This window comes from Mytilus galloprovincialis, chromosome 12 (assembly GCF_965363235.1).
Source record: "Mytilus galloprovincialis chromosome 12, xbMytGall1.hap1.1, whole genome shotgun sequence".
NCBI classification, from domain to species: Eukaryota; Metazoa; Mollusca; class Bivalvia; order Mytilida; family Mytilidae; genus Mytilus; species Mytilus galloprovincialis.
In genome coordinates, this window is record NC_134849.1 from 41,796,261 (window position 1) to 41,808,622 (window position 12,362).

The 12,362-nt window shown below is 31.9% G+C and overlaps 1 protein-coding gene across 4 annotated transcripts in view; it reads left to right on the forward strand.

Annotated features, from left to right (window-relative positions):
• The window catches only part of LOC143053784 (uncharacterized), a 34,198-nt gene extending 22,470 nt beyond the window's left edge, over positions 1-11,728 (forward strand). For 2 of the 4 annotated variants that reach the window (XM_076226566.1, XM_076226567.1), the window contains 2 exons: positions 3,026-3,196; positions 4,541-5,139. In XM_076226566.1, coding sequence (XP_076082681.1) covers positions 3,026-3,196; positions 4,541-4,747 — 378 coding nt within the window. In that variant the 3' untranslated portion in view covers positions 4,748-5,139. Of the gene's footprint in view, positions 1-3,025; positions 3,197-4,540; positions 5,140-5,899; positions 5,919-11,643 lie in introns of those variants that run through there. The other 2 variants (XR_012971449.1, XR_012971448.1) reach the window with 2 other exon arrangements.
• Positions 11,729-12,362: the final 634 nt, after the last annotated feature.

Below are 12,362 nucleotides of genomic sequence, written 5' to 3' on the forward strand. Positions count from 1 at the left end.
AAAACAGACAGTAGTCATTGTATACTGTAGATCATTCAGGTAGTCTTGACCTATTTATTTGTACAAAAAACAGCCAGTAGTCATTGGATACTGTAGATCATTTAGGTAGTCTTGACTCTTGACCTATTCATTTATATTAAAAAAAACAGTCAGTTGTCATCTTCACTTTGCACACTCATATACAAATATCAATTATATGCTTACGAGACATGTTGCAATGTTCAACTTGTTACGGTATGTGAAAATCAAGACTTGCATAAAAAATATCCCAATATATAAGGCAGTGGCGTTTTTTTTCCTCAGAGCTTTCAGCTCTTTATTCATATTTAAGCTTGAATTTGAGCTTCATAATTTTTATACGACCGCAAAAATTTTAATTTTTCGTCGTATATTGCTATCACGTTGGCGTCGTCGTCTGCATCGTCGTCGTCGTCCGAATACTTTTAGTTTTCGCACTCTAACTTTAGTAAAAGTGAATAGAAATCAATGAAATTTTAACACAAGGTTTATGACCACAAAAGGAAGGTTGGTATTGATTTTGGGAGTTTTGGTCCCAACATTTTAGGAATTAGGGGCCAAAAAGGGCCCAAATAAGCATTTTCTTGGTTTTCGCACTATAACTTAAGTTTAAGTGAATAGAAATCTACGAAAGTTGACACAAGGTTTATCAACACAAAAGGAAGGTTGGGATTGATTTTGGGAGTTTTGGTTCCTACAGTTTAGGAATTAGGGGCCAAAAAAGGGCCCAAATAAGCATTATTCTTGGTTTTCGCGCAATAACTTTAGTATAAGTAAATAGAAATCTATGAAATTTAAACACAAGGTTTATGACCATAAAGGGAAGGTTGGGTTTGATTTTAGAAGTTTTGGTCCCAACAGTTTAGGAATAAGGGGCCCAAAGGGTCCAAAATTGAACTTTGTTTGATTTCATCAAAAATTGAATAATTGGGGTTCTTTGATATGCCGAATCTAACTGTGTATGTAGATTCTTAATTTTTGGTCCCGTTTTCAAATTGGTCTACATTAAGGTCCAAAGGGTCCAAAATTAAACTTAGTTTGATTTTAACAAAAATTGAATCCTTGGGGTTCTTTGATATGCTGAATCTAAAAATGTACTCAGATTTTTTATTATTGGCCCAGTTTTCAAGTTGGTCCAAATCGGGGTCCAAAATTAAACTTTGTTTGATTTCATCAAAAATTGAATAATTGGGGTTCTTTGATATGCCAAGTCTAACTGTGTATGTAGATTCTTAATTTTTGGTCCCGTTATCAAATTGGTCTACATTAAAGTCCAAAGGGTCCAAAATTAAACTAAGTTTGATTTTAACAAAAATTGAATTCTTGGGCTTTTTTGATGTGCTGAATCTAAACATGTACTTAGATTTTTCATTATGGGCCCAGTTTTCAAGTTGGTTCAAATCATGATCCAAAATTATTATATTAAGTTTTGTGCAATAGCAAGAAATTTTCAATTGCACAGTATTCACCAATAGCAAGAAATCTTCAATTGCACAGTATTGTGCAATAGCAAGAAATTTTCAATTGCACAGTATTCACCAATAGCAAGAAATCTTCAATTGCACAGTATTGTGCAATAGCAAGAAATTTTCAATTTCACAGTAGTGCGCAATAGCAAGAAATCTTCAATTACACAGTATTGTGCAACAGCAAATATTTTCAATTACTCAGTATTGCGCAATAGCAAGAAATATCTAATTGCAATTTCAATTGGAGTTATCTTTCTTTGTCCAGAATAGTAGTTGAATCAACTTAAATCTTTGTTTTATACAATACAGATATATAATTGATATTTCAATTGGAGTTATCTTTCTTTGTCCAGAATAGTAGTTGAATCAACTTAAATCATTGTTTTATACAATATACAATGTGTATTCACTTTTTCTACAATCTGATAAATTAAAACAATCTTTACCATTCAGTGATAACAAGCACTTTATTTTACATTTTAATATTTTATGATGTATTTAAATGAGTAGTTATTGTTGCCAACTCCATTAGAAATTTGAATTGAGATCAGTTTTGGAAAAAGGGAAAGGGGGATTTGAAAACAAATGGGGGTGGGGGGTTAAATTTTTCTCATTTCAGATTTCATAAATAAAAAGAAAATCTTCAAACATTTTTTTGAGAGGATTAATATTCAACAGCATAGTGAATTGCTCAAAGGCAAAAAAAATATTTTAAGTTCATTAGACCACATCATTCTGTGTCAGAAACCTATGCTGTGTCAACTATTTAATCACAATCCAAATTTAGAGCTGAATCCAGCTTGAATGTTGTGTCCATACTTGCCCCAACCGTTCAGGGTTCAACCTCTGCGGTCGTATAAAGCTGTGCCCTGCAGAGCATCTGGTTTTAATCAGTTCAAATCTTTCACATATACTAATTGAATCGACTGAAGTAGACACTAAAAGTATTTGAAAAGTGTCCAAAATTTTTCATCAGATGAACCTGAAATTTGAGTCCAAAATCAGTCCTTACCCCACCTAGTACTCCTTTGAAAAAACTCATCATAACTGTTTGAAATGTACATCATTTAAGGATCAAAAGCATTGTTATTAAGTTGTTTACTGTAACCAAGAGATAGGTGGCATTTCAACTTGTATAATGATATTAGCTAGATGCTTGAGCAAACATTTATGCATTTATACAAACAAAACAAGCCAGCCAACCAAACGGTTAAACTATATGCAATTAGGAAAATAGCTGTAATGAAAAAAGATGCAAATAGTGAATGATTTGCAAAACAAAAACATATTCTATATATATCATGTCTATAGATGATTTCAAAAAGTAATTTGTTTATATTAAATTTATTATATTTAAAAAATGCACCTGACTGGTAAACATGCAGTATGGGCTTTGCTCATTGTTGAAGGCCATACAGTGACCTGTAGTCGTTAATTTCTGTGTAATTTGGTCTCTTTTGGAGAGTTGTCTCATTGTTAATCATACCTCATCTTTCTTTTTTATATATGCAACTTTTTAATTGCCATGATCCTTTTAGATTGAAAATATCACAACTACAAGTGATGGCAAAAAGCCAACAAGGACACCATGGATTCACAGTAAAGTTCAACCTGATGTTTTAGCTCAGCTTGGATGTGAAATGCTTGCTGAATGCCACAACTCAATATTTGTACCTGAAATTCTAGGCATCATGTGCATGAAAACAAAGGTAATGTCTAAGCTTGAATTTGTTAATAAATCTTTTTTTGTACCTGAAATTATAGAATTGGTGTAGCTTAGGAAAAAAGGTTTCTGCTCCTCTATTGCAATGTAAGGTGGTACCTAACACCTTTACTAAAATTAATTTGGCTCGTTTAATTTTCATAAAATTTTGATAAAGTATTTACTTTGAACCTTTGACAAAAATATAAAAATTTCAAAAAATTTGAACCAACCATTTAATCAGAAAAAATACACTGGATATATAGCAGTTTGACAAAAACTTGTTTTGATCACTAAGAAGCTTAATATTCCTTTGAGAACACAACGTCATTAAAACGTTCTGCTGATTTTACAGAGTTGTCTCCCTGTAGTGTTAGGTACCACCTTAACATTGATATATGAAGTGGTATACATTCATTATATCTGTCACAAACTTTAAAGAAAAGATATACCTTACAGCTCTTCTATAAAAGCTTGCAAAGCAAACCTTTGATCAACTTGCTTGCTCTATTTGTTTGGATGTTTGTAAACAATATATATGTTAGCAGTCTGTTTCAGTCTGTTTACTATATACATGAATTTGAGCCAATAAACATGAACTTCATAAAATTGAAAATGGAATGGAATTTGTAGTATGTTAATTTTTATTGTACAATCACATGCCAGTATATTTTAAAAAGACTGAAACTCCGCCTACCTATTGTTTACAAACATCCAAACAAACAAAGCAAGCAAGTCAATTAAAGTTTTGTTTTGCATGCTTTTATAGAAGAACTGTAAAGTAAAAGCATCAGTTTTTGTGCAAGTGTGTCCACAGACAGCTCCAAAATACACATACAGTCATATAGTATGCAATAGTGTTTTTTTCATATTACCTACTTTTGACTCCATATTAAATTTTTTTTTTGACAGATTACCTAATCTGTGATTAGACATCTGGTACTTTGTAAATAGATAGCAACAAAAAAAAGTTAAATCAAACATACCATCTGTGCTCTTTGGGGGGAAACTTTTTTTAGCACAAAATACAATCATGCTCAGTAAAGTACACTTAAATCATTTCATCATATGTGCTTACCTACAGCTTGTGTATTAAGCTATCAAAAATAAAATCATTGTTCTTACCTTTAAAGAGAACTGAAGTACACCTCTAGGTGCGGGATGCTCCTGTGTATTGAAGACCCTTTGGTGGGATTCAGCTGATTTTTGTTATTTGGTGTGGTTGTTGTTTCTTCGACACATTCCCCTTTTCCTTTCTCAAGTTTATTTAAATTCATTTATATAACTATAATATTAAATTTATAACCTTTAAGAGATAGTTTATTTTAATCCTTACATATTTACTTTTCAGGTTATCTTCAACTACCTCCAGCTTTCAAACAAACATTTTATGGCTATAAAAAGATCTGAAGATATAGAACATATGCGTTCACATATACAGTACACTCAAATATTTGACATAATGAAAGCTGAACATAGGAATGAACTTCTGGATATTTTGTTCTGGTTAGGATGTGTACAAAAAAAAGGATTAAAAAATCATTATATTCTTAGGTAATACATGTAATAAAGGCAAAGGAAAGCAAATCTGAATCTCTCTTGCAACAATCATCTCAAATGAACTTCTGGATATATTATTCTGGTAAGAATATGTACAGAAAAAGGATTACAAAATCATTATATTTAGAGCTAATAAAGGCAGCAGATATTAAAATCTCACTTGTAACAATTATCACAAATGAAATTGTCCTTACAAGCATGGCAATTTTTATTGATGGTAGAGTGGTGCTTTTTGAACTTGTTACCAAAATAAAATTACTCACATTGGAACTAAAGGAAAGTAAAGAAAATTGACAAGACAATTTCTTTGAGTCACTGTTTCAATTTTATTTTGCTTAAACATGTAAAAAGAAGAAAGATCTGTATAATAAAATGTGTAAGAAAAAAGGATTACAAAACTTTTATATTCTTAGCTAAAAAAACACAGAGGAAATTTTAATCTCACTTGCAACAATTATCACAAATGAAATTGTTTTTACAAGCATTGCAATATAAAACCAACATCAGAATATGCCATCAAAGTGATTTTTCATACCCCATTTTTGCATTCTTTTATTAGATATTATACATAGGTAGTTATTGGATACATATTAAAAGCAATGTCTTATGGTGCTCAGTTGATAAAAATGTTAAGAATATGTCTGACATGGTAGTACAATAAATGACCTACATAAGCTTTAGTTGTAGATTACAACTTTAGCTTAAATAGTTTGGAGAATTGTAAATGCACTGGCTACAGTTACATGGAAATATAACACTAATAAAATTATTATTATTACATTGGAGACTTATTCATGTTATTGGTGGAATACAGGGTTATGTAAGCAACCAATTAATTACGAATGTAACATAATATTTGTGTCTACGGGTACATTGAGTTATTGTTACATTAAAGACTGCAATGAACGCTAGATTCATTAAATTTTAACCTTCTGTAGTTAATAAATACTAGACATGCTAGATGATATTAGTAATAAAATTATATTATTTAAGATATCTTGACTTTCTCAAAAGACGACCAAATGAAAACCAGAAGAAGGTAAATAACTTTACAAAAGTTTGGGACAGTTAATATTGAGGCAACCTATCGGCAAAAGTCAACATCAAGTGCTTTCACTATTGACTTGCATTTGTAACTTTTATTTTTCAGCTATGCTAAGTTGTATATTGAAATCAGAGGTGAACATAAAACCAGTAATGCACGGCAATGCAATCAAAAAGAACATAAAACAACTCCACATGCTTTTAACAAAAATATTGGACAAAAATATAAATATTTTTCAACCAAAGTATATGGCGGACATTAAAAGTTTCTCCAACTTCAAAAAAGGATAGTGTAGAATAGAATTGTACAGTATGCAATGCAGATGTGCACATTGCCAAATCACTGGTTTGTGATGGCTGCTTGGAGGAGGTTTTACCAAAAATGTGTAGAACTAAAACATGACAAATAAATATCAAAATACTTGATTTGTAGAAACTGTCATTGTAAATAAAAGAATAAAAAAATGGGGTACCGTATGTAATATTGTTAATAATAAATTGAAAAATTCAAGTTTTATTCTAATACATTTTATTAGTCCAATCGTACATTGCAATGCAGTAAATTACTAATGTAACTATAACACAATGCAAGACATGTAACATTTTATTGTTACATTCGTAATTAATGGTTCTTTAACCAACCCTGCATTCTTAGATTTAGTCCCTAATGTAACAATACATTTTTTAGTATTGTTACATTTCCATATCGTGCACGTAACCGTTGCCAGTGCCAATTGTAAAAAAAAACATATAATCTGTGGTTAAGGATTATACCTAAAACTTATTAGTAGAAGTATAAATAAAGGCAACAGTAGTATACCGCTGTTCAAAACTCATAAATCCATGGACAAAAAACAAAATCGGGGTAACAAACTAAAACCGAGGGAAACGCATTAAATATAAGAGGAGAACAACGACATAACACCGAAACGTAACACACACAGAAACGGACCAAGCATCAGACAAAACACCACGAGAATAACAAATATAACATATATATATATGTATAATCGTCCTAAAAAGCTGTAGAGATGCAGTACACCGTTAGCTTAAATGGTAAAAGTTATAACGTCCTACAAAAGTTGTGGTAATTGAGTATTTGTTTAGCTCAGTTGGTTGAAGTATAAACGTCATATAACTAAATATGCTTCGGCGATGGAGTTGACCTTTAGCTTAGTTGACATGGTTGAAGACGTATAACCTGCTTCATAAGATGTGGTGGTGGATTACATCTTCAACACATTCGGTAGAATAACAAAAGTCCTACAAAAGCTTTGGTAGCTGTGTCCACCTTTAGCTTTATTAATAGAGGTTTAAACAGCCAACATAAAATTTTGTAGAGATTTAAACTTTCGACAATATTTAGAAGAAATACTAAAGTCCTTCATAAGATGTGGTAGTTGAGCTCACCTGTTGTTTCATTGCAAGAGGTATTAACATCATTGATAAGCTGTGGTAATTAACTTTACCTTTTACTTGGGTATTAGCGTTATACACAAGCTGTGGAGATGCAGTACACCTTTAGCTCAACTCGAAAAAGTATGAATGCCCTACAAAAGATGAAGTAATAGATTTTACCTTTAGCGCAACTATTTGAAATAAAAACGTCATATAACTAAATATACTGCAATGATAGAGTTCACCTTCAGCTCGGTTGGTAGAAGTATACAAATCATACATGATGAGGTAATTGATTTAACCTTTTGCTTAGGTTTTAGGAGCATAAACGTTCTACATAAGATCTGGTGATGGAGTTTACATTTAGCTTCATTGGTAGATGAAATAACATCCTGCATAAGATGGGGTGGTGGTTTACAACTTCAGCATATTTGATAGAAAAGAAAAAGCTGTGGTGGTTGATTTCACCTTTAGATCTGTTGCTAGTGGTATTAACATCCTACATAAAATGAGGTCATTGACTTCACCTCTGCTTATGTTATAGAAGTATACAAGTCCTACGTAAGCTTTGGTGGTGGAGTTTACGTTTAGCTTCATCCGTAGAGGTATTAACATCCAACATAAGATGAGGTAAATGATTTTACTTTTTGCGTAGGTTGTAGAAGTTTAAAAAACGTCATACATAAGCTGTGGTGATGGATTTGAAGTTTAGCTCCGTTCGAAGATGTATAAACGGATAGGCGGATCCAAAAGGGGTGGGCGTACCCCCTTTCGTGGAAAGCAATGGTTGGTTATATAGGGAATCACTGAAGCATGACTGGAGCCCCTCCCCTTTAGGTCAGCCAGCGCCCTTTTCCTCCTAATGAAAAGTTCTGGATCTACCACTGAAACGTCCTACATAAGATGGGCATATTTGGTAGAATTGTAAAAATACTACATTAGCTTTGTATAACTAATAGATTACCTAATCAGTATTTGGCACAATTTTTGGGTTATTTGATCTGAGCGTCTTCTGTGAGTCTTATGTAGACAAAACGCGCGTCTTGCTGATTAAATTATAATTCTGGTACCTGTTGGTGCACGTTTCGTCCCCGTTGGTATCAGCAGCCCGGTAGTCAACACTTCGGTGTTGACTTGAATATCACAAATCTTTTATTTTTTTTGAAAAACTAAGGATTTTCTTATTCCAGGAATAAATTACCTAAGCCGTATTTGACATAACTTTTTGGAAATTTGGGTCATTAATGCTCTTCAACTTTGTACTTGTTTTGCTTTATTCATGTTTTGATCTAAGCGTCACTGATGAGTCTTATGTAGAAGAAACGTGTGTCTGGCGTATTAAATTATAATCATGGTACCTTTGATAACTATAATGTCCTTTATAAGCTGTGGTCATTGAGTTCACCTTGTTGGTAAAGATTTTTACATCCTACATAAACTGTGGTTACTTATTTGCCAATTTGCTTTACTTAAAGGATTATTAACGTCCTACATTAGCTGTAGTAATTGAGTATATCTCAATTGGTAGAAAAATTTAACATCCAATCATAAATATGAGACTATTTACAAATTTACAAATGTATGGGGAGTTAGATATGAGTCTGTGTAACTATCTGTTTTCTGGTTGCAATATAAACCGATCCAGTTAAATTGAATCATGATAATGTCGATATCGTTAGATAGATAAGAGAATATAGGTAAACTGTCACAATATTTTCTGGGGCAATAACCTTCTACCTTCTTTTCATTCATTCTTATATAAAGATACATCAATCTCTGCAGATCAATATGAACTATTGTTTTTTCCTATTAATGGCAGGATTGACTACGGCTATCAAATTCGGAGCGTTAAAAACGATAGGACACATACATAAACGACAATCAGGTCAGTCATTTTATCAAAACGTGTTACTTATATAACGGCGAAAAGGTTAAGAAACTATCATTTCTGTTTTTCTCATACTTTTGTCATTTCAAAACTTGTTTGCAATAAAACAAAATAGTCAAAAAAAAGAGAGACCAATAGAAACAAGTGTAAATATGAACTCGAAAGTCAAATACAAACTGACAATACAATGGCAAAAATCAAAAAATGTCTAGGAGACATAAATATATACAAATTGAAACAAAACAAATAGCCTAAGAAACAGACTAACTAGACAAATACCAATAACTAACATTTAGTGAAGGGAGAGAGAGGATGCTAGTAACTTCATCTTTTTATTCATGTAAATACATAATTGTTTAAATCTCATTCAATATTTCCAACGGGTGTCACAGATGAAAATGAATATATTTGTATTTATTATCTTTTATTATCGTTAAGAAGTCGTAAATAGCAAGGAGATAGCTAGGTGGAATTAAAAAACTAACAGGTAGAAGATACATTAAATATGTGTTTGCAGAACAAAAAAGATAATACAAAAAGAAGATAAAACAGTCAGCAAAACACAAAAAAACAAATCTAAAGACGACAAACACGAGTTCAACAATGATTATGGTCGAGCATCCGAATTCCTTTGAGGATATTTGTCAGATGTTCTGACTCCTTGTTTCTTTCCTACGATACAAGGTTAATATTCTGCCCAATAGCACACTTTTTTCATTTCATTTAAGACTTCCGTTACTCATAAAAGCTCGTTTTCCAACATTTGAGCAGGTTCTTTATCTCTTTTCATTCGAAATGAGACCCATATAATGTCAAAGCAGATATGAGGTATAATTAGTTGGTTTCTTAATCGGATATTGTATTCGTGACACATAGAAAGCTAAATTTGTTAATGAAAATTTAAACTTTAGAAATTTTGTGAATAATTCATGATCGAAACAGTTGTTTATTGTTCCGTTAATGAATCAAAACAGGGTGAGGGCCCTCATGGGGTTTTTAATTATGTGATTACTTGGCCGTTTTTTTAATGATTATTTGATTATTAAGCCAAATATTTCATGATTATTTGATTACCTAGGACTGTATTTTTAGTTTATGATTATTTGATTACTAAAGATAAGCAAATATTTAATGATTATGTGATTATATTGGCAAAAAAATGGTGATTATGTGATTACTAGGACCCCCCCCCCCCCCCCCATGAGGGGCCTCCAGGGTGAGCAACCCAAATGTGAAGAGGTACATGTTTGTATGATCAAAATAGTTTACTAAGATCTTTCATCCTTTACAACGTAAGCAGAAATATAACCGTTTGCATTATATTAAAATAAGGGGGGGGGGGGAGTTCAAATGCATCTATCTTTATTCATGTTAAAAGTAGTATAATAAGTTTCCATTATTTCCAGATTGAGAATGTTTCTTTTTAAGAACTAATTTTCTACCAGCAATTCTCAAAATGGATGATGCTGTATGATGTATGTTTTATGTTTTTCTTTAATCTAAAAACCAAATATAATTAATGCATAAGTAGTAAAATGTTTCAATTGATTGTGTGTATCAGATTTTGCCTTCAAGCAACCTTCGCAAATAATTGTAGCAAGAAGATTTACTATATAAAATTATTTCTCTGAAATTGATAAGAGGGTGGTAAAGGGTTATTTTCGTGCAACGTGTTTTGCCATTTTTATTTCACGTGCAGTCGTGAAAAAGTTTGTTATTCACCGTGTTTCGTGAAATCGGTTAAAATATCAACGTGCTGGAAAGTTTTGATTGTTCGTTCATCGTAAAATGGCATTTCGCGTTCTTCTGTGCAGATACCCTCCCTTTACGCTCCTCTGATAATGGCAAAACCAAGCTAAAAATGTGCAATTCATTTCTAATTTATCAGACCCTGTTATATTATTATAACAATACAATTTAAAACGTTAAGAATTGAATCGTTTAGAAAACATTAACAGATGGCGTTTGAGCATAAAATAATATGATCCTTATGGATAATGATTTAATCATGTTAATGATGAGAGAAGCAGGTGTAACACTATATTATATTAATACATGTAATTACTGTGCAAGTTTATCTTTAATTGCTAGAAATATATGTTATCATATATGATACCACGCGTGTGTGAATACTTTGCATTCTTTAATTTAATCAAACATTGTTACTTATTAACGTCGTTCATTTACTTTCTTTACTACCATTCTTTTTTACGAAAAACATCTTACATCGATTTAGCTAAGATTTACATTTAACAAGCCTTTCGCTACACATTATAAGGAAGAGATGTGTCCTTTGAAATAATTTGTAAAAATAACACAGGTTTGAAATTAATCTACAGTTTATCCGATGGAAAACGTTGTGACATTAGTTTGTTTTCGGTGGTTTTCGAGGAGAGAATGATATCATTTGTAAATCTGAAGGAAATTGTTTCACCTTATTTGATATTTCAAAAGTTGCAAATTATGATACGTTTACTTTTTTGTTGAATTTTCATTAATTGTACTGATCGTCAAGACTTTATCACATATCTTGTATAAGACATTTTATTGCATCATGTACATAGGTTGCAAGAACAATATACAGAACTGTCATGACTATGGCCATGCTGTATGTGTGGAGCCGACATATGAATATTGGGTGGCAAATAACTGTGCGCTATTTTGCGGAAAATGTGGTAAGTGATAGATAAGGGTATAGCTCATGTGAAGGTTTTTCAAATGGATACGTTTAAATCATATTTTTGTTGATAATTTCTTATAGTTTTAACTTATTTCAACTCGTATACATATATCAGCAAAATGTTTCCCACAGATTGCCATGATAACATATATAATTGTAAAGGCTATGGCCGTGCCATGTGTATAGACCCGACATACGACTCTTGGTTAAGTATTGATAAAAACCGTAGGCTTCTTTTGTTTTTATTGTTCTCATAGTGAACACCAATATAAGTATAGTAGTCAGACAATTTTGATGAGTTTAAAAACTGCTGGGTCCACACTCGCTACTGATGGGTGCTTCATTTGCCTTTTCGTAGATATGTAATTTCGTGGTTTTGCCAAAGTCTGCATACGACCTAATACTTATATAAAACATGTAAAAATTAACCTTCGATGAACATTTGAATTCGTGGTTCACCTGAACCCATGGAAACAACGAAAATTTGTATCCAACTATGAATAATAAATGAATCCGCAGTAGGTTTGTTTTTATTGACATTTTATTAAGTTGGTGTAAGTATCCCATTAGGAGTCGGAACTCTTCTTTAAGGAGTAGTTAATG